Raw genomic sequence first — 22,585 nt, 5'->3', positions numbered from 1 at the left:
TCCGTGGTCTGATGATTAGATTCAGTATGAGAGGTCACAACATCCAACCTTTCCCCTTCTTCTCCCTTCTGTTCCTCACTCCTTTCCCAAATATGGGCTATAGGAGAGGAAAAGAAGGAGGAGTCATGTGGTCTCCAAAATGTTTGACCAGAATCAATATACGTCATTCACACTAAAGTCCTCCAGTCCTATCATTGTGCAATACCTGCCTAACACATTGTCAGGCCTATATCATGATATGCTGTTAGTGCATTATAATGATTTCTACAAGTTTTGTTCTCCCTGTGCACCTAGTCACACATCCATAATCGATTCATATTCATGGTCCATATATATTCATGACAATGGCACTATTGTCATGATTGCAAAAATCTCCCCATCCTGCTCTACCAGGCAGCAGTTGTTTCAAACTATGCAGTCTGCTCTCCTATCAATCATGGTGCAACGCACTAACGTTTCTACCCTCTCCTGACAATGATTATCAGTTTGAAGAGGAATCGTAACGGGAATCTTGCTTCTGACTGTTGCATCAAATATCTCTGGAAGGAGGGAATTGGAAATCTCAGTATGTTCTACCCCTATCAACAGGAGAATAAATTTCCTAGCTGGACCAAAATATGTTGATCTAGAATCTTGGCCAACATTTGAATTCCTCTTCTCCCTTGTTTAGAGTCCATGGGAATTTCTTCCTACTAAAAATGCAGAAGATTAGTCTGTGAGCAGTTCTGTTTGTAGAAGAACATTTGGCTACTCCTGGGAAGGAAAGGTCGTTGCTTCAGACTGCAATCCCAACTTGTTTTCTTTCTTTCTACTTCCTTGACTGCTACAGCCAATACAGAAAAGAGATTGCCTTGTGGGATGGCTGCCAGCTATCTTGACAGAATGCCCACTTGTGAAATAAATTCCACTTGTTCCAGTTGGAGTAGCACAGACCTTCTAGAAACCCAGAAGCCAAGTACTGGCAAAAATTGTAGAAATGCTCTCCTCACCTCCACAGAATAATGTTTCTTCTGGGGAGAAAAATCTAGCTTGTTAGGAGTCTTCCTACTTAAAAAAATTAAATGGATTTTTCCAAGCCAGATGGGGCCTTTCATTCATTTCTAGTTTTGTTTGTTTTTGGTTTTGTTTTCCTTGGGTGGGCATTTTGGCTGCTATCATGCTCCATTGCCTCTGTTCTAATAACTAGGCTATTTGAAACTACCAAATGTATCAGACCTTTCCCTTGTAATTTCACTATGTGGTTTATCCAGTTGGACATCATTTTAACTGCTATGGCCCAATACTATGGAATTATGGGAGTTGTAGTTTTGTGAGGCAGCAGCATTCTTTAGCACAGAAGACTAAAAACCTTATAAAAGTACAACTCTTGTGGTTCCATAGCATTGAGCCATGGGAGTTAAAGTGGTGTCGAACTTCATTAATTCTACAGTGTGGAAGCATTCTTTGTCACTAATCAGTACATCATTTGTTTGGATGTTTTAATCAATCAATCAGCGAGTAGAACCAAGGATCTTTAAATATGTAAGCTGTTAAACTATAAGAATGAGAACAAGAAGGATGTGCTGGAAACTCCATGAAATCAGATGAAGTGACTGGAGTCCATGAATAATTTAGTCCCAAAAGTTCTACTCAATTCCTTTATGCCGTTGTATTGTAAAACAAACTAGCACAACTATTTTTTGGAACACCACACATGAGATCAAATAATGATCTTAATGGTCATTTGCAGAACGCTTTGAGCCAAAGGCTGGAATATAAGCAGATCTTAAACACACTCACCCCCAGAGTCTTAGTCTCCACTTTGAGAAGTTTCTGTAGTGGGTTGTGTTGCTGCTGAGGTGGGTTGCCTTGCTGCTGAGGTAGGTTGCCAGGGTTTCCAAGCTGATAACCTCCACATGCTATATATTGTACTGTCCCTGGTGGTTGGATGAAAACACAACCAGGTGCCTGCTGGTCAGTCTGGGGTACATTGGTAATGTTTGGGGAAAGGATCATCTCTGTTGTCATAGCTGAACTAGGTAAGGATTGGTTAAAAGAAAATGGATTAAAAGGAAATGAAAAGAAGAAAGAAAACATATATCAATAAATGCTATATCAATGTGAGACTCAGCGTGGCATAGTGACTTAAGCGTTGAACTATGACTCCGGAAGTCAGCATACAAACCCCATTCAGTCATGCAGACTCATTGGTTGATTCGCGGCAAGTCACGCTCTCTCCACCCAAAGGAAATCAAGGGCAAAGCCCCTACGAACACATTCTGCTAAGAAAACCCCATGACAGCTTTGCCGTACAGTTGTCATGCATGATGACACATAGCAACAGCATGATATTAGTGTAATTAAGGGTTTTGGATCTGTTCTTTCTGATTTTATACTAGGTTTAAATAAACAACCTCTAGACCTGTTATGCTGTAAATTAACTTAAAGGAAGAGTAAAGACTGGGAAGCTCCTCAATTTAAAGGCAAATCTTTTTTATTTCTGAAATTAACTGAGAAGATTGGTGAGCAAAGTTTTAAGCTAACAACAAACCCCTCATTTTTTTTTTTGAATTTTGAAAATGACAGCTCTTTTGGCTGTTGGGGAGTTTGAAAATGTTTTATTGCATGGCACTTCTCAATGACCACAAAGCGAAGATATAGATGAAGTTGATTGGTGAAAGAATATTGAGATTAAAGAGAGAATACATTAAGATACTGTATAGAAACAAATTGTTGAAATACAGCATAGCAAAATCTATTTAAATTAAAAGGGATGAAATTGGGAGATATACTGAGTTGATGAACAAAGGTGATATGACAAGAATGGAAATTTAGTCAAAATAGTTAAATTGTTTATATTAATATTACTCACTATCTTTTAATGGCAGTGTAGATTCATATACTCGGTTCAACTCAGATAATATGGATTATCTGATTTGATGCTCTAGATTATATGGCAGTGTAGAAGGGGATCAGGTCTACATTCCCATATAATACAGTTAAAAGCAGATAATCTGGATTTTATATGGCTGTGTAGAAGGGGCCTGGGTTTCCATGGTCAAATGGGGATTCAAACCCTAGTCTCCAAAGTCCTAATCCAGTGCTCAAACCAGGGCATCATGTTGGTTCCAATAATATTAATAAATATTATTTTATTTCAAGAGAAGCATAATAAATAGGTTGCTCTTTCAGGGACCATAAATGGCATGATTTTAACTAATTTCAATAGTAATCTCAACCCATTGTAACTAGTGGAGATTACATTTGTGGCAACAGATACTTTTAATTCCAATAGGTTTAACTGATTACAACTAACACTGGATTTAGCCCTAAATTTTATTGTTATTTTTGAATTTAAATTATATTGAAAATGTTTTGTGTATTTTTGTATTTGGCAAAATTGATAAAAGTACAATAGATGATAGCAACAGTACATTTTAACAGTCAGGGTAAGAACAGTCAACCATAGAGGCTCAATAATGAATGGAGCATAGCTGTAAAAACTTAAATGCCTAGAAGCCCAGTAATGAACACTACATATTTGAAAACCTTGTGTATATTTACCAGCTGAAGCTGGCATAATGAAAACTATCACCTTACAATGTTTTTTGTTATTGGAAGACAGATGCAATTTCAAGACAGAATGGGACAAGTAAAAGGCTCTGCATTATGCATCAGGATATTATGGATTTGACCAGAGAACAAAAACTGAGACGCTTCACCTAAAAGCTATGAAGCACTACACATGTTTTTGTTTTATAGTGCCATCATTTACATACAATCCTAATGAAATAAACCAAGCAAACTCATGTGTGATTCTATATATTCCGTGACATGATAGCTCATACCATTTATACACATAATTTAAATTAATGTCTGAAACCACTTTCTGTGCACAGCCTATCATTAGTACTTGTTCCATGGCTTGTCCTTCCTTCCATTCACACCTTGTCATCCTTAGAGGTCACATTTCAGCCCCTCTAAACTTCCTGCGAGATAAGAGATTAGGTTCCCTGGCTGCACCGTGAAGCTTCCATCTGCTTTGCTACATTCACCTGTGCAATGGGCAAAGTCAGCATTCACACCTTGTTATTGAGAAGAAGCAGGAATCTATAGAGAGCACAGCAGTTGTATTCCGATAAGAGATCCTGGCACACAGCTTAGGGGATGATCCGGCGTAGCCAAAAACATGCTAATGAAGCCATCTTAAGAGTGCAGTAGTAATATTGTCAGGACCATCGAGATTGCCCCAGTAAACTCTAGCTTTTGCAGGCAAGTTCAGAACAAAGTGACAGAACCTGTACAAAACCACATCACTCACTTTCAAAAAATCATAACTACTCCATGGGATCACCTCAGAGCTTAACTTCATGAATGAGTGCAAGGATAAAATGTTAAACTATTGTTCTAAATAGTGGTGTGATGGCTCCTTTCTGCAGCAGATATATGCGCCACAGATACTGAGCTCCCTCTGCAAAAATCTCAATAATAATAATAATAACAATAATAATAATAATAATAATAATAATAATAATTATTATTATTATTATTATTATTTATTTATTTATATACTGTCCTATCTCCCCGAAGGGACTCAGGACGGTGAGTTAAGACATACTCCAGCATGAAAACCTGAACCAAGAATAGAGTTTAAGGCCACACCTTTATTAATCTGAGTCTCCTTGTGAAGAGAAAAAGTTGGGTAAAAATAAACAGCATCATCATCATCATCATCATCTAAAGCAGTGCTTCTCAACCTGTAGGTCCCCAGATGTTTTGGCCTTCAACTCCCAGAAATCCGAACAGCTGGTAAACTGGGAGACATAGGCCAAAACACCCGGGAACCCACAAGTTGAGAACCACTGATCTAAAGTATATTAACAAGCTGGAACATGTCCAGAGATGGACAAATAGTCTGGAAGCCAAGCCCCGTGAGAAGAGGCTTGGAGGCTAGGGACACATCTACATGGACACTTAATCCTGAAGGTGAGGAGAATCAGCTCTGTGGCAGCTGATTAATGTTAACATGACCTTGAACTGTGTTAACAACAGCTGTGGGTTGTTCCGGAGTTTTCCTGAGCATTCAGAAACTGTGACTTTGGGCCTATGTAAGCAGTTTGGCTGGTTCCTAAATGAAACCGGCTGCAATTGTTGACATGGCCATCCCATATGCCTAGGCTGAGGTGGCAAAGGGAAACAGGATGGCACTTATTGTCCCCTTCTATTCTCATAGTAGCAGTGACCACCAGCCATGAAATGACTAGTAGTCAGCACACATCACCTGGACAACTATTGGAGAAGGGATGGGGAAAGTAGTGTTCCTTCTTCTCTTCCCCACGTAGCTCTGGTGCCCTGGCTAACATCACTCCAGATGATGAATGACAGCTACTGGTCATTTCACACGCAGTGGTTACCATTATAACAAAAACAAGAGGGGGGCTGTAAGGTGGCCGTCCATTGGCACTGAACCAGGTTTGGCATCTCTGGGCAGTCAGGACTCTTTCCTGCCTCCCCAGTGGCCCAGAGGCATGCTGTAAGAACCATCTTGGAGTCGATCCAGAGTTTGACACTCTGGATCTGGTCTGGGAGGCTGTGTCCAATGTAGAATCACTCTAGGGCATGAAGCTACAGGGAAAAATATTAGAAAGAATCCCTTGAGGGTAAGAGCTGTTCCATTGTGAAATATGCTACATTAAAGTGTGGTGGAATCTTCTTCTCTGGAACATTTTACATAGAGGCCCAATAGTCATCTGTCTCGTGTGCTTTTATTGAGTATTCCATCATGGCAGTGGGTTGGACAGGATGACCCTTGTGTTCTCTTCCAACTCTATGATTCTATGACTCTATGATTTATACAGTAAGACACACAAAAATGTCTGACTGCAGCCTTTGCAAGTGACTAGTTATGTGAAGACACATGTGTTATCCTTGCCCAAATCTATACAGATGAAACAGCCCTGGTACTATGCACCAGATCAGCAAATGCACCGATGCAGGCTTATCAGTTTGGGAAGCCAAAGAAGAAGCCTCTTCTTTCTCTGTCCCATTTCCCCACTGGCCAGTATTTGAATGTGTGAAGTTATAGTCCTCAAAGGACAGCTTCCCACCACCACCACCACCACCACCGTTAGCTGGCTAGCAATACAAGAGTAGAACTTCTTCGCCATGGAGGAATCTCTCAATTCTCCTGGGGCAGCCAATAAACAAATGTGTCCCCACCTACTGTCACTGCCAACATATCTGTTCCCATTCTATCTAGGCCATTAATCACAAGCTTCTTTTGAAAACATATTTTTTCCTCAAAAGTTCTAAATTGGTTCATAATGTACTTTGTCATGAGGCCACTTGGGAACTGGAGTTCAAGGCTAGCCAGGAACACTGTTGTTAAGCGCCCATTTCTTGTGTGTCACTAGAGTCCCAAAGCTGACTAGGTGTTGGACTGCGGAAGAATTAGTAGGGTTCAAGCCAAGAACAATAAAGTACAAGTCTTCACAGGCAGAAAAAGAAAACTAGGACACACCTCAAAGTCACTTCTGGCTATTCTCATGACATTCATTGGCTTCCAGTGAGTATTGCAGGTTTTACAGAGTTAAAGCAGCCTTGTCCTGCTTTAGGCAAAGACAGGGAATATTCCGGTGTTTGTTGGTAACTCCAGGATATCCCATCGCTTCAAAGCAGTCTAGAGAATAGGATTAGATCCTGTCAGGGGTGCAAATCAGCATGAAATTCCCTATTGTACAGCGGAAGGGACTCTTCACTTCTATTAGAAAGCCAAATACCTTCTTGCAGTGATGTGTTCTCCTCAGGAACAAAAACAACACAGAGACAAAAAGCTGTTTGTTTCAACCAGAAGGCTTTTCTTTCCTAAGTTGCAGTAATAGTACAAGTACTAGCACAGTATTTACAGTATGCACAAACAAACTCACTCTCTTATATTCATACACCAACCTCCAACCTTCATCAAATTTTATCACATTACTATAAACTTATATGCAACAGTCTCAGCACTTTGCTATCACACCCCAATTACAGTGACATTGAGAAAACCAAAGTGCTCTTCCAGCAGGCACCAGCCAATCCCTCTGGAATACTAGAAATACAGCTTAATGGTGTAACATTAGCAAATGTTGAGCATTTCCACTACCTTGGCAGCCACCTCTCCACAAAAGTCAACATTGACACTGAAATACAACACCGCCTGAGCTCTGCAGGTGCAGCATTCTTCCGAATGAAGCAGAGAGTGTTTGAAGATCGGGACATGCATAGGGACACCAAAGTGCTTGTTTATAAAGCTATTCTCCTCCCAACCCTGTTATATGCCTGCGACACATGGACGGTCTACAGACGTCACACTCAACTCCTGGAATGATTCCACCAGCGTTGCCTCTGAAAAATCCTGCAACTCTCTTGGAAGACAGGTGGATAAATGTCAGCGTCCTGGAAGAAGCAAAGACCACCAGCATTGAAGCGATGCTCCTTCGCCATCAACTCTGCTGGACTGGCCACATTGTCAGAATGCCTGATCACCATCTCCCAAAGCAGTTACTTACTCCCAACTCAAGAACAGGAAACATAATATTGGTGGACAGGAAAAGAGATTTAAAGATGGGCTTAAAACCAACCTTAAAAACAGTGGCATAGACACTGAGAAATGGGAATCCCTGGCCCTTGAGCACTCTAGCTGGAGGTCAGCTGTGACCAGCAGTGCTGCAGAATTCAAAGAAGCACAAATGGAGGGTGGAAGGGGGAAACGTGCCAAGAGGAAGGCGCGCCAAGCCAACCCTGACTGGGACCGCCTTCCATCTGGAATCTGATGCCTTCACTGTAAAAGAACAAGCGGGTCAAGAATAGGACTCCACAGTCACCTACATACCCACCGCCAAGGCACTACACTTGGAGGACTATCATACTCGGATGACAAGGGATCGCCTAAGTAAGTAAGTAAGTAAGTAAGTAAGTAAGTACGGTGACACCTGTGGTTAATCCCGAGTCATTAATTCTGTTAGCATTTAAAGAAATGCTGAGTAATTTACACATTCTGACAGAACCAATTCCAAACATTTTGCTGTCCAGATGGGACACTGGTGGCATCATTCTTTCTCTGCACTCATCAGAGAAGGGAAAGAGGATGTACCATGCCTATGTTGCTGTTGCACCCTGCCATTCTGACATCAATGGCCAGGGGCTCACATGAAGGTGGGAGCAGCAGCATGGAGGGTGAGGTGACAGTCCAACAGAGACGATATGAGTTCAGCTAAATCATATGATGCACCAATGTGGCATCACAGTGGGTTAGGTCATGTGCATATGGCCATCTTCAGTCCAGAACAATTATGCTCCAGACTCACTGAGGACTTAGGGGGCCACTGTAGATTGCCTAAGGACATAGAGCATAGTTTAACAAAGCCAATAAAGATTTGCTGACAATTCACAGTTGTAGCAGAAGGTGAAAGCGGACCAAAGGACTAAATATTTGCAGTGTATCACAAAGATGGATAAGAATTCTGAAAATTGTCTGGCTGTTCATGGTCCTTCTGAATAGCATGAGAGAAAAGGTGAAGAAACAAGCTGAGCCCAAAGAAGAATATATTGAATCAAATCTCTATATTTTCCTATTCTGCGATAGTAGAAATTCACCTTCCGAAACCTTAGCACTCTGTGTACACCAAACCCTGGAGAGAGAAAAACTGTCATTACCGAGCCAAAAAATTGGAAGTTCTCTCATGTAAAGCCTTTACCACAACCTCAAGCCAAAAAGAGCTTTACATCTCTGTGTTCATAGCATCCTTCAGTTAAATCATGGACGCTCATTTTAAAATTATTGTATTGGGCTAAAGCATAGCATTGCCACTGAAAAACAGAGAATGGCCCTAATATCTGACCTTTCTAATTTTGCCTGCATTTAAACCCTACCCATTTAGAGTTTTTCTGAGCCCTCACAAGATAGAACCAGAAATCAAACAACAGTAAATGAATACCTTAGGTTTCCCTTGTCGTATTCTTTTAATAATAATAATAATTAATAATAATAATAAACTTTATTTTTATATCCTGCCCCATCTCCCCAAAGGGACTTGGGACAGCTCACAACAGGGACAAGCCCGAACAACAACACAACATATTTGACAAAACTTAAAACATTTCAACGTTACACAAAATAAAATAATGGACAATACATTAAAATCCAAGCAGATAAAATCAGAGTAATTGAAAAATACATATAAATGTACTATTTTGCACAAACCTGAACCCTCTGGTACGTCCTTCTATGTTCCTTGCCAGCCTAATTCTATTGGCTTACCAGGAAGTGCACACATATTTACATATGTACAAAGCTCTTTTTAAAGTAAACACATTGTCTGTCTCTTTCTTTCTCTTGCTTTCTTCCCCGGATCTCACAATAAAGATATTAATACCAAATGCAAAGCATTCATTCCAAAACAAAAACAAATCATAATGTAAATGACATGTTTCAGACCATTTCCTTTCTCGAGGCTGGTTCAGAGTGTGGCTGGATCTACACTAAATATTATCAAAGCAGATAATTCAGATTATGTGCTTTGAACTGGATTATATGAGTCTACACTACCATATAATTCAGTTCAAAGCAGATAATCTGAATTTTATATAGCAGTGTAGATGGGGCTTGTGCTTCTCTTCCACCCAGGTGATGAGAGATCGGTTAGCCTCCCTTTAAACACTACCTTTTCATGGCTTCTGAGCTGCATAGGCACATAACCACCCATCAGCTAGTGAATATTGTATTGGACTAAACATCAGGAAAGAATTTTCAATCACCAGGCAACGGGGCTTTTGAAGTGCATTTCAATCATCTGGGCTATTAACAGCAAACCAACAACATACCAAATTCATCAGATGTACTATGTTCTGAGTTCAAACTAATCTCCCTTTAAAGCCCAGAGTGAGAATTGTGCAGCCTTCCAGATGGTTGCCTGTCTCAGCAGCCCCAACCACTGCAGCCATTAATAGGGAAGTTTGGGAGTTGCTGTTCAACGTCTGGAGCATCTGCGGTGCCACATGATTCTCACACCTGCCTAAAAGGGCCTATGGCACTGACATGTAGCAGAGATGCCTGATGCATTGTGTGTCATAATTCGTGAAAGAACAGGTGCCTGCTCTCATTCTGCTGAATTTTTATCTCCGATGATTGATATCTGGTGCCATGCCCAAAGTCCCAAGTTTAAACTTTGTGGCAACCAGCCATAATATAATATCCAACATATTGTGAATAAATTGAGGGCTGATTCACATATTGTAAGCTATAATTTTTTAAACATATTTTTCAGTGTCTCATCAATCAATGACTACATCCATCAGAATGAAAGCACTGTGTTTCTGGAATGTGAGCCATAGGCCATGCTGACTAAGAAGTCTGGGCAGAGTAGTCAACCCCCTTCCCCATTTTTCCAAGCTTTCCAAAAGAAAACCCAAGGCTTCTTGGTGCGTGTTAACTTTTTAAAATAATGTGTTGTCTGTAGAGCTGAACATCAGACTACACTGAGGTTGGGTGAGTTTCCTGAACTTACATTATGGGTTTAAGATTCTAAAACAAAACAGCTCTTCGTGTTCTTTTGTGGTTTTCAGGAGGCCTTGTTCATATCTGGCAAGACAAGTGAGAATAAAGTATTATGTGTATGTAACCACACAGGATACAAAAGCTAACAGACAAGCAACTGATTATGCTTTATGGTCCACTTTGCCCTGGAGGGCACCAAGCTTGCTTAGGGGGCACAGCTGAACCCCTTGCTGTAACTCCCAGGTGTTTCCACTATCATTTTAAGGGAGTCCAATTGAAAGAAAAAGAACCATAAGAAGGGGGAGAGAGCTTTTCAAGTTGCTCATTGGGACAGCAGATTGAAGAGACACATTTGGTCATATTGTTGCATCTTTGCTGTGTATGTTCAAATTCTGGTAACTAATAATACCTGAATTGCACCACTATAGGTGAATTAGCATATACTAAGTTTACAGAAATCCTATTTGCAATGGCAGCTGGCATCTCTTCTTTCAGTAAGACAGTGGGCCCTTCCACACAGCCATATAACCCAGAATATCAAGGCAGAAAATCCCACAATATCTGCTTTGAACTGGGTTATCTGAGTCCACACTACCATATATTCAAGTTCAAAGCAGATAATGTGGGATTTTATTAAGCTATGTGGAAGGGGCCAGTGACTACGTGTCAAGTTTTGGATAGCTTTAAAGTAGTGGACTAAGGTGCTAAAATGTATTAAGATCTGGATTCACACATAAACACACCGATAAGGGATCTATCAGCCTTCTCTGTGACCTATTTTCCATTTACTGATGCATTTTCCCCTTTTAATAATGCATAAATATATGGAAATGCCACACACACATTTGTTTCTTTTACCTTCTTCACACTAGTGTCCATTTGAAGCAATAAGTAAATTGTATGTGGTTTGAAAGCACTCTCTGAAACAAGATGACTACGAAAGGAAAGAGGACCATCTAGTGCATGGCCTGGGTTTTGGAGGTTCTTTTAAAAATGTCAAGACCAGAAAAGTTCTGTAATTTGGATCTAATACAAGTGATAGTGATGGTAAAGCCAAAGACTTTTAAATTAGAGAAACCAACAGGTAGCTGGTTTTTGAAAAAGGCAAAATTAATTACTACTGTCCATATTGACCCTTGAAAAGAATGATCAACCTTCCAAGATTGGGTCTCGGGGAACAGGGCAATAAGGAGGAAAAATTGAGGATGGGGCAAAAGGGAAGAGAAAATGAAAAATCTGTGAGGAAAAGGAAGTCAAGGATGACTTGTTTTTAAAAATACTTAAAGATCAGAGATTAGCTGTCCCTGGGATACAATGAAGAAAGATTTTTAATGCCACCACTGCAGCAAATAATAATTAAAAAATAGGCAGAGAGGATTAGTCTCCCTTGCAGGCTGAGCTGCGGAAGAGGGGCAAGAGAAAACCCTTCAGGAAGAAAGGAGGAACAAAGCCTCAAAGGGAAAAGTTTGAGGAGATCCAGGGGAATCAAACACAGCCTCCCAGGTAGCCTGCAAAGATTTTTCATGTACCAATAGAACCACAAGCCTCGTTGAGAGGGGAAGGCAACTAACAAAACCTCCAACTTTTTTCAATACAGGAAAATTTGTGTTAAGACAAACACAGAGAAAAGAGGGAGGGAGGGAAGGAATACTCAAAATAACTTTTTAAAAAGACAAAAGCAGCAGACAGATTTAGTTGGGAACAGAAATTATTTTTAGAGACAGCACAAAAAGACTTACATGTAAATTCTGGCTTCAAGAGAGAACAAGAGAGAACCATTTAAAAGTCTAGAGCAACAGCACTTTTGGACAAAGAGGGCCAGGGATCTTATAAAACTACAGCTTCCAGGATTCTATTATATTGAGACCAGTTCTTTATTGACATCCTGTCTCTCCAAAAGTAAAACTCAGGAGACAGCCAATAAGGCTGTAGAGAGCACTCGTTGCTGTGGGGCTGTTTTTGAAAGGGATGAGCTGGGTGAGGGGGTGCGGTTCAGGGGAGCCCCAGGGAGCCCCTCTGTTCTCCTGGACAGATCCCAGCATGAGAAGGAGCTATATATACAGTACACTCGGAGGCTTTCTCTCTGAAAAGTATTTGGTACAGTGCTCCTTCACTTATCGCTGGGGTTAGGTTCCAGGACCACCCGCAATAAGTTAAAATCCGTGAAGTAAAGACGCTATATTTATTTTCATATTTATACATTATTTTAGTAGATATACACTATTTTAAGTCTTTAGCAACCAATCGTGTGTTGATAAATCGCCTCCTTCTCCTCCTGTTGCTGCTTGGGCTCCTTTTCTCTCGCTTCGACTTCTTCCTCCCTTCCTTAGGCTGTAAATTATAATTTTTATTATTTATAATAGTCTTTTAGAGTTTATTGAAAAACCGCAAAACAGCGAATCCGCAAAAAGTGAACCACGAAGTACTGAGGGAACACTGTATTTGCACTGTGTACATTTATAAATTTGTTGATGTTTTGTAGCCCCAAATAATTTCCAACTTTCCTCATGGAGTTTCCTTGACAGTATTGTTTTAAAAATATTGTGTTTAATTCTGTTTTAATGTCTATAGGTAATTTCTACTGTTTTAAGGGTTATAAACTGCATTGAGTCGTATTTTCAAAAGCAGGATATAGATGTAGTAGTACAGTAGAGTCTCACTTATCCAACACTCACTTATCCAATGTTCTAGATTATCCAACACATTTTTGTAGTCAATGTTTTCAATATTTTGTAACAACAACGATAAAAAATATACTTGAAGCCAGAAGTGTTTTGGATTTTGCATGTTTTTGGTAAATAATTTTTATTGATTACACAGTAACCAGATCTATGAGTAAAATGTAAGCAATCCATACTCAATCAATGTAAACACATGATATATAGTAAGTGCTGATATTCTTCCCACATCTTCAATTTATTACAATGTTTTCATTCCAGGTCTTTAAAGCGGACAGCCCTGCATTTCTGTTGCCTGCCAAATTCTGAGAAATGTAGCTTAGGGTGGAGCCTTTTGAATTCTTAGCTACAGAGGTCCTCGTCATCCCAAACTACATTTCCCAGAATTCTGCAGGTGGCATAAACACAGGGCTGCCTGCTTTAAAGCCCTAGTGTGATTAATCTTCTCAATTCACATCATTTTCATTATCTACTTCTATCATTCTTAGCCGCAATTACCTACGTTAGTTTTTTAACATAAATTAAATACATATTCAACTTATTTTAACATATTCAACTTCTTTGGAGGCTTTTAAGCAGAGGCTGGATGGCCATCTGTCGGGGGTGCTTTGAATGAGATTTTCCTGCTTCTTGGCAGGAGGTTGGACTGGATGGCCCATGAGGTCTTTTCCTACTCTAGGATTTTATGACTTGGTATATTAACCTCTTCATATTCAGTTTTTGGCTGTCCATGTGATTTCTCTTTAAATATGTGTCACTATTATTAGTCTCAAGAACACAAGAACCAAGATCCTTCTCAGATTTGGACTGGCCTACCCATTTTGACAGAAGGGGTCCTGGCATCAGTTTCTTTTCAGTCTTGGTTTTCAAGGAGTCTTCTGTGGAATGCACTAGCCACTCAGACACTGATGGTTCAACGTTATGTTGTTTCCATGTGTCCAACCTCTGTCCTCACTGAAGTTTCTGTAGTCTACAGATCTTGATATGGTTGGAGATTGGTTTATCTCCAAGCTCCTAGTACCCAGTTACTGGGTAAATTCCAGGAGTGGTGTCTGAGTCAGCAAGCCTTTCTCCCTTAAATGAGATTTTAAGATCCAGTGCCTGTATTCATTTCTTTAGAAACAGATCTTTAGTTTCAAAAATAGGTTTCTTCTCCTTTCCTCCCATATATAGTTATTTAATTGCTGGAGGGAAAAATGCTGGAAATGTGGGTAGCCGAAGCAGACAGTTGATGGTATTGTGGAGGAAAGATACTCAGACAAACAATTTGATGCAATCAGTAAAATGGCATGGCAAAACTGGATAGCCTTATACGAGGTATTAGCAGAAAACTCAAGAATAGACAGTTCCCTTATGGGATGACTTGAGTCATGGTTTGGAAAATGGAAGGGATTGGTAGCATTTATTATTATCTCTTTAATAATAGTAGTACTAGTTATTAGTTGCACCCAATTTTGCAAAATTATAACTTTCAATAAGCTGCATGAAACTTTGCCAAATTTGTCCAGATCTTTTCTGAGTCAGAAGTGCATTTCTAACAGACCCCTGGATTTGGTCACCCAGTGATACTTTTCACAACCAGTGCCATCATCCTTCTAGACAAGAAGTGAATTCATTGTCCAGTCCAGGAAAAGTAACTTGTACTTTGTCTTCACTTTTCTGTTTCCTCTATCCCGCTCTCCTGATACAGTTCTAGCTTCAATTCCCTTCCAAAAATGAGCTCACTATTTGCCTTTCTTATTTCCTTATTTATTTTTCATGTTACTTGTTCAGATAGTGGGTAGTAGAAGCAAACTGTGGTGAGATCCTTCCTGAGCAGGTGGAGAGTAATGTTCCACCCACACCACAACTATGCTTTGCGTATGTCTTTCTTTCCTTCTTTCTTTCTTTCTTTCTTTCTTTCTTTCTTTCTTTCTTTCTTTCTTTCTTTCTTTCTTTTTTTTTTGGAGAAGCTAAGGAAGTCCAATAAAGGGTTCAACACATGATTAGCAAAGGTCAAAAATGAGTTGAATGTACACAGCAATATCATTTTTTATTTTTTACATTCTGGTTTTATTTTAGTATTACATGTTACTTAGATAGTGGGTAGTAGAAACAAACTGTGGTGAGATCCTTCCTCAAGCAGGTGGAGAGTAATGTTCCACCCACATAATACCACAACTATGCCTTGCGTATGTCTTTCTTTCTTTCTTTCTTTCTTTCTTTCTTTCTTTCTTTCTTTCTTTCTTTCTTTCTTTCTTTCTTTCTTTCTTTTTTGGAGGAGCTAAGGAAGTCCAATAAAGGGTTCAACACATGATCAGCAAAGGTAAAAAATGAGTTGAATGTACACTGCAACATCTTTTTTTTTTACATTCTGGTTTTATTTTAGTATTACTTGAGAAGCTGCCTTGGATTTATTTATTAAAAAATAAACACAGTTACAGGAATTGTCTAAATCTATACACATAATAAAAGTGAAAAATATGTATGTGTGAATGTGGAGGAGGTGTTCACTTACACAGACAGCCTCCCACCTCCACAAAGAACCTATAGTTCCCACTGAGCAGGAGACACCAATGGCCCTCCTTCCATTAACATGGAGGTTATAATGAGTGCCATGAACATGTAGCCCAAACCCTGCCAGTGTCCTCCACAAATACTATTCTGCCCCTACCCAAGTGAAGGCTTTCATGCAGGGACAATTTCATCTTAGATGTTCTGTTTTTCCTCCAGAATGGACATCCCGGAGTTGCTTAATTTGCATGTCCTCACCCACTGCCTCAACCTTAACCCTTTCCTATCCCTTCCTATGGCACACAGTTAAGAGATGAATTGATCAGCAATTGAACAAGAGGTTTGGGGAGAATTCACCATGATTTACAAGAGTTGTACTTGACCTACATCCAGAGAGCATTGTTAACCCAACCAACTATGGATCTGGACCAAACTTGCCATGGATAATGGGACTTGCAGTACCTTCACTGATACTGTGACCCCCACCGACAATGGACTGGGACCAAACCTGGAGCAGGGAAGCCCCATGACCAACTGAACATACTACAGGGTTTAGTGGGAATGGACCTTGATCTTGGGAGTTATAGTTCATCTGCATCCAGAAAGCACTGAACCCAGCTGACGCAAATCTGGACAAAACTTTGCACACAGACCCAACATGAGCAACTGTACAAACAGACCTGGTTTAGGGGTGATTGACCTCAGATCTGGGAGTTGTACTTCACCCTTATCCAGAGAGCCCTGAACCCAGCCAATGACAGATCTAGACTAAACTTGGCACATAGACCCAACATGGCCAATTGTGAATACTGGCAGGGTTTGGGGGTGATTGCCCTGGGAATCTGGGAGTTGTAGTTCATCCTTATCAAGATAGCACTGAACCCAGCCAACGATGGATCTGAACCAAACTTCAGTCCCCAAACAAAGAATACATTCTTCTAATAACCCAGGCACCGCTGGGTCCCCAAGCTAGTAAATAAATAAAACAAAGCTTGATAAGGGACTCATCTACACTTACTATTTAAGGTCGGCTCCAAACTGGTTTGCCAAAAACTGGTGTTGCTGTGTGGATGATTCAATTGCCATTTCTGAAACAGGTTTGAAGCCAGGGTGGTGATTACATTAACCACAGACGGTTGTGTGATATTTTTAGCTTGACAGCTATGGAGAATGTGATTTGTTTTTCTTTTCCTGGTGAGACGCGCCCATGTACTCTGGGGGCACAAGGTGGAACGAAGAAACACAAAGTAGGAATGGAGACATTTGATTACCTGTCCCAGGGGGTCATTTGGCCACCTGCTGCACAGCTATGCCCTTAGACATTTTCAGCCCCCGTTTGTTCTGAAGTTCACACCATGCATCATTGTGTTGGGTATCCACAACGTTTTACATTCTGTGTAGTTGATTTCACCATGCAATGTGGTTTACATTGTGACCCATTGCAGTGTGTTCAGGGGTTTATTTTAGACTTTTGATTTAAACCCAGCAGGCATTCAAAGCAGGCATGTCCAAACTCCAGCCCGGGAATCAAATGTGGCCCTTGCTCAAATTTCCACCAGCCCTCTTTCTCCAGGCCTTTCTCCCACCCTTTCTTGACTTCCTTCCTCTCTTTGTTCATTCTTTCCTTCCTTCTTGGGGATCAAGGACCCAGAAAAGGCAGAGCTCCTTGGGAGAAGAGAAAGAGAGATGGTGGCCTCTTGTATCCCTTGACCCTAATTAAGTGTTGCCTTCTCCTTGGGTGGCCCCAGCCTTGGGCATTCCATCACAATGGCCCCTAGTCTCTCTCTCTCTCTCTCTCCCCCCCGCAAATTTTGCCCTGCTTGGCCCAGGTGCTCACTGCTGCCACTGCTGCCACCACAGCTACTGCATGGCCGGGAGGGGCAGGTCCTGGAGGCTGAGCACCTGACTGGCTTCCCTCCCTTCTCCTTCCTGCTTTCGTCCTGTGTTGCCACCACGTGTTTTCCAAAAAGGCCACCCTTTGTTGTGGCTCCTCCCTTGGGAAGTAAAGGGGAGAGCCAGGCGGCAACTATAAGCCCCCTTGCCACAATAAAAGCCCTCCAGATAGATGGCCATGCCATCTCTACTGAAAAACCTCCAGAGAAGGAGACTTCACCAGACTCTGAGGCAGCATATGCTACTGTCTGAAACGACTTGAAAGCACACAACAACTGTCCTAACTAATTTGACTCTCTCATCATCCAAAAACAGGCCCACACTTCCCATTGAAAGATTGGTATCTTTATGTTGGTTAAAATTCTTCATTTGATAAATTGTATTTTACTTCCATGTTTTTTTTGGAACTATAAATAAGACATGTGCAATGTATGTTTATGTTTTTTAAAAACTAGAGTCTGGCTCCCCAACAGGCGGAGGGACAGTGAACTGGCTCTCGACTTAAAAGGTTTAGTCACCCTGCTTTAAAATATGTTGCAGTGCACATTGGCAGTATGTGTAGTATAACCACAGCAGTTTGAAGGAAGGAGCAGGTGGCTATAAGGAGCAAGTGACTAATATTGCCAAAATATTAGCTGCCTTTGAGTTTACATGTATGTATGCCCCCGGTGGCGTATACATACATATATGCACCACCAGGGGATACAAAAGCTAACAGGCAGGCAACTGTTTATGCTTTATTGTCCACTTTGCCCTGGAAGGCACCAAGCTTGCTTAGGAAGGCACAGCTGAACCCCTTGTAACTCCCAAATGTTTTCACTATCATATTTAAGGGAATCCAGTTGAAAGAAAAAGAACCATCAGAACAGTGAGAGAGGTTTTCAAGTTGCCCATTGGGACAGCAGATTGAACAGATACGTTTGGTCATATTGTTGCATCTTTGCTGCATATGTTAAAATTATGGTAATGAATTATACCTAAAGGAGCCCCCCGGTGGCGCACCAGGTTAAACCACAGAGCTGCTGAACTTGCTGACCAAAAGGTTGGCAGTTCGAATTTGGGGAGCGGGGTGAGCTTCTGCTGTTAGCCCCAGCTTCTGCCAACCTAGCAGTTTGAAAACATGCAAATGTGACTGGATCAATAGGTACTGCTCCAGTGGGAAGGTAATGGCGCTCCATGCAGTCATGCCAGCTAAATGACCTTGGAGGTGTCTATGGACAATGCTGGCTCTTCGGCTTAGAAATGGAGATGAGCACCAACCCCCAGAGTCAGACACAATTAGATTTAATGTCAAGGGGAAACCTTTACCTTTAAAGCCCATTTGTATCCACATAAGTCATTTCTGGGTCATTGCAGGGGTCAGGATTTTCTACTGACATCACGTAACAACTGAAATTTGCACCGAAACTCACATGTTATCTGCAGCATGCCCTGCACAACATTGCCAGAGGAGAGTGTCCTGCTATGTTCCTGTGGCATTGATGCCATCATCTAGTAATGTGCCACATTTCTTCTTCTGATACACACACTGTCCAAATGGGTGGGGGGAGTGGCCACAGCAGATAAAAGGTGTAGTTTGGGGCAGTAGGAGAAGTAACATGGCAAAACCTTTGGCTGTGTCTTGCTGATCCAGGATTTTGACCATGTTTTTGCCATTTCTGTAGTCCCTGTCTCAACACCATTAATAGCAGGTGGTTTGGATACGATAAGGTGGGAAAATGTTGTAGTCAAATTCTTTGAAGTGCCCTTTCTTGGCAGAACAAAATGAATTTCCTCTTTTGAAAGCACCAAGGAGTAACAATTTGTTTTTTAAATTGATTGCAGCCCACATCTCCACTCTGTTAAACACATAAAAGCAACTATATTAGTAGACTTCTGGACACTATCACTATGAACCATAATGCTGCTTCTCTTTCTCGTTGTTCTCCCTTCTCATCATCCTTTTCTTTTCTTTTCTTTTCTTTTCTTTTCTTTTCTTTTCTTTTCTTTTCTTTTCTTTTCTTTTGACTGCTTTGGAGCATTTTGATTTCAACCAATATTTTGGCAGTTTCAGCCACCTGCTCCTTGGATTCAACCCAAGGAAAGAAAATGGGCAACCACACTTGAAGAAATTTAATAAAGATATATAACAAAACCCTTTTCTATCACTTCATCTCAAGGTGATGGAAAACTCCATCTGCTAATACTTCTGCTGTTAATGGAAAAGCAGCCTGATTAGGAAAAACTCTGGCAACTCTGTTTCAGTTTTCCCAAGAATAAAAAGAATATTAGATTCCACGTTCAGATCTTTCACTCATTCAGAAGGCATGCTTTATTACAATGACTTTAAAGATGAAAAAAAAATATATTTTCAAACCTTTCAGGCTTATTGAGTGGGCAGACCAAAGAACAGATTGTGCAATCCTGATTCATTTTCTGAGGGAGAGCACACCAATAGATGCCCCAGACAGATTCCTAAAGTGTTGTGCTGTCTTGAACTCCAGTAAATTATACAATACAAAAAATCCCTGAGAGGATTTCATTGGAACTACGTTGTATGTACTGAATTGCCCTATATCTGGTTGTTATGTAATGTTGCCTCAGAAACTCCTTTGTTGCTTGTCTCATCTGAGCACTGCATGGATTTATTGGCTGAATTGTACAAGTGCAGCTTCCTCTGCTTTACCAACTGGCTCAAATGAAACACACACACACATTGCACTACTATTTTATGAAGCTTCTGTGATGCCTGTGCATTCCTTTGTGTTTCTTGCAGCAACCCGAGAACGACCATCCCTGGTGTGAAAAATAAAACCATCTCATCGCTCCGTAGATAAGAAAACTCAACCACTGCAGCTTAAACTGCATATTGTTCTAGCCTGTGATTCTATATTAATCAACCTGCTTCTAGCAAGCTCTTTCGATGCATTAGTCACTTTTACAATCTTCTACTATTCCCTAAACCTCTTAGGTTACCTGATATAGGGGGCCAACTCCCTCCCCCCCCCAACATTATATTTGTGCCCCTTAGCCATTACTCTTTTTTTTCCTTCCTTCCTTCCTTCCTTCCTTCCTTCCTTCCTTCCTCCCTCCCTCCCTCCCTCCCTCCCTCCCTCCCTCCCTCCCTCCTTCCTTCCTTCCTTTCTTTCTTTCTTTCCAGGAAATTCTCCATGGACTTGCAGCTGATGGTTTGTGAACTGACATTGGTCCATGGACCACTATTTTGTGTAACACGTCTGTAAGCAGTCTCTTTAGTAACACACCAATAGTCTCTATCAGATATAAATAAAGCAGGTTCATAACGCTTTCATATTGACATATTATAAAAGTGGCTGTGATTCTATTGCCATGATCATTGCTACCCTGCTGCTTTGTAGAGCATCAACAACAAGGGGAGGAGGTGGTTGATTTTGCCAGCAATCAGATAATGGGTGATGTTTCTATCAAGTTTGGGAGAGTCAGACCAGAAGATGTTACTTAGTTATATATACTTGTTCTTGATTGTTACTCTATTGCAGTGACCATATTAGAACAATACCTTCATTAGGACAACTAAAAATCAGGAAATAGTGTGCAGCTTTTTGGGTTGCCCAGAACAACATATCGGGCAAGATGGCCACCAAAGCAAAAGAAAGCGGAAGAAATGGCTGATGTTCAAGCCATGGGCTCTCCATTTAGTTACAGCAGTGGTTCTTAACCTGTGTGTGTCCCCGGGTGTTTTGACCCACAACTCCCAGAAATCCCAACCAGTTTACCAGCTGTTAGGATTTCTGGGAGTTGAAGGCCAAAACATCTGGGGACCCACAGGTTGAGAACCATTGGTTAGAGCCTCCCACATCCCACATAATGTGGGATGTGGAAAGGGAGGATACAGATCAGATCAGATCAAGTTAAGTTATTGAGTAGTGAGGTAGTTAGGAACTGTACAGAAAGCTACAACAATAAAGAAACAGCCATGTTAGATGCCCTCTGTTTGAAAATATAAAATCTTACTATTACTCAAATACTTGGTGTTTGCCATATTGTATGAAGAATTCTGCAGAACTCAAAAGCTTGCACACTATTTTGAGATTTTGCATTGGCCCAATAGAGATCATGTCCTAATATGGATTTTGAATTGTTTCTTATAATCAGTGTAGCCATCTTTGCTTCTTTGTTATCAGTTTAGCAGGAGTTCGGTATAAGTGTGGTGCATTTGGGTTTTTTATCATTCTTTTTCACTTTAATAACATTCAGGCTTTCAGTAGAAATATAAAATATGCTTAATAAAATACCTTCCTCCCTCACCTCAGTGTCTGGGAATTGCCTCTAAGGGACAGACTGTACTGAAGAGGGCAATAAGATGGTAAACTGTATACAGTAGAGTCTCACTTATCCAACATAAACGGGCCGGCAGAATGTTGGATAAGTGAACATGTTGGATAATAAGGAGGGATTAAGGAAAAGCCTATTAAAATCAAATTAGGTTATGATTTTACAAATTAAGCACCAAAACATCATGTTATACAGCAAATTTGACAGAAAAAGTAGTTCAATACGCAGTAATGCTATGTAGTAATTACTGTATTTAAGAATTTAGCACCAAACTATCATGATGTACTGAAAACATTGACTACAAAAATGTGTTGGATAATCCAGAACGTTGGATAAGCGAGACTCTACTGTACTTATTTATAAGTTGATCTCAAGTATTTGTCAAAGGAAGATTGCAAGGGTCATTTTGTAAAGGGGGGGGGGGTTCTGGCACCTCCTCAGAAGGGCAGTCACTCCTGGTTGCTGCTGCCATCATTTTCTTATTCAGGTATTCAGAAAAGCTTTCCCCCACTCTACTCAGAGAAGAAGATGGCTCCTTTTTTTAGTTAGTGGTTACATTAACTGATAGGTAATTCAGCCCAGGTTTTGGAGGTCAAATTTTTGATTAAAATTTCTAGATTTATACAAGACTCCATACAAGTAAGTTGGTTCTCCAGTATCCATTCCATTTTGGATTGAGTCTATCCAGCAAAAGTAACCGCCAGCGAGTGTG

At 40.7% G+C, this 22,585-nt stretch overlaps 1 protein-coding gene across 2 annotated transcripts in view; it reads right to left on the bottom strand.

The window, feature by feature from the left end:
* LOC103279650 (membrane-spanning 4-domains subfamily A member 8) overlaps positions 1 to 22,489 on the bottom strand; it is a 33,259-nt gene extending 10,770 nt beyond the window's left edge. For both annotated transcript variants that reach the window (XM_008115826.3, XM_008115827.3), the window contains exons 1-2: positions 16,706 to 22,489; positions 1,780 to 2,014 (exon numbers count right to left, since the gene is read on the bottom strand). In XM_008115826.3, the coding sequence (XP_008114033.2) occupies positions 1,780 to 2,014; positions 16,706 to 16,773 (303 nt within the window). In that variant the 5' untranslated portion in view covers positions 16,774 to 22,489. The remainder of the gene's footprint in view (positions 1 to 1,779; positions 2,015 to 16,705) is intronic.
* Between the last annotated feature and the right edge of the window lie 96 nt (positions 22,490 to 22,585).

This window comes from Anolis carolinensis, chromosome 1 (assembly GCF_035594765.1).
Source record: "Anolis carolinensis isolate JA03-04 chromosome 1, rAnoCar3.1.pri, whole genome shotgun sequence".
In the NCBI taxonomy this organism is placed as follows: Eukaryota; Metazoa; Chordata; class Lepidosauria; order Squamata; family Dactyloidae; genus Anolis; species Anolis carolinensis.
The sequence above is the reverse complement of the archived record's forward strand: the minus strand, read 5'-3'. Positions and strand labels throughout refer to the sequence as shown.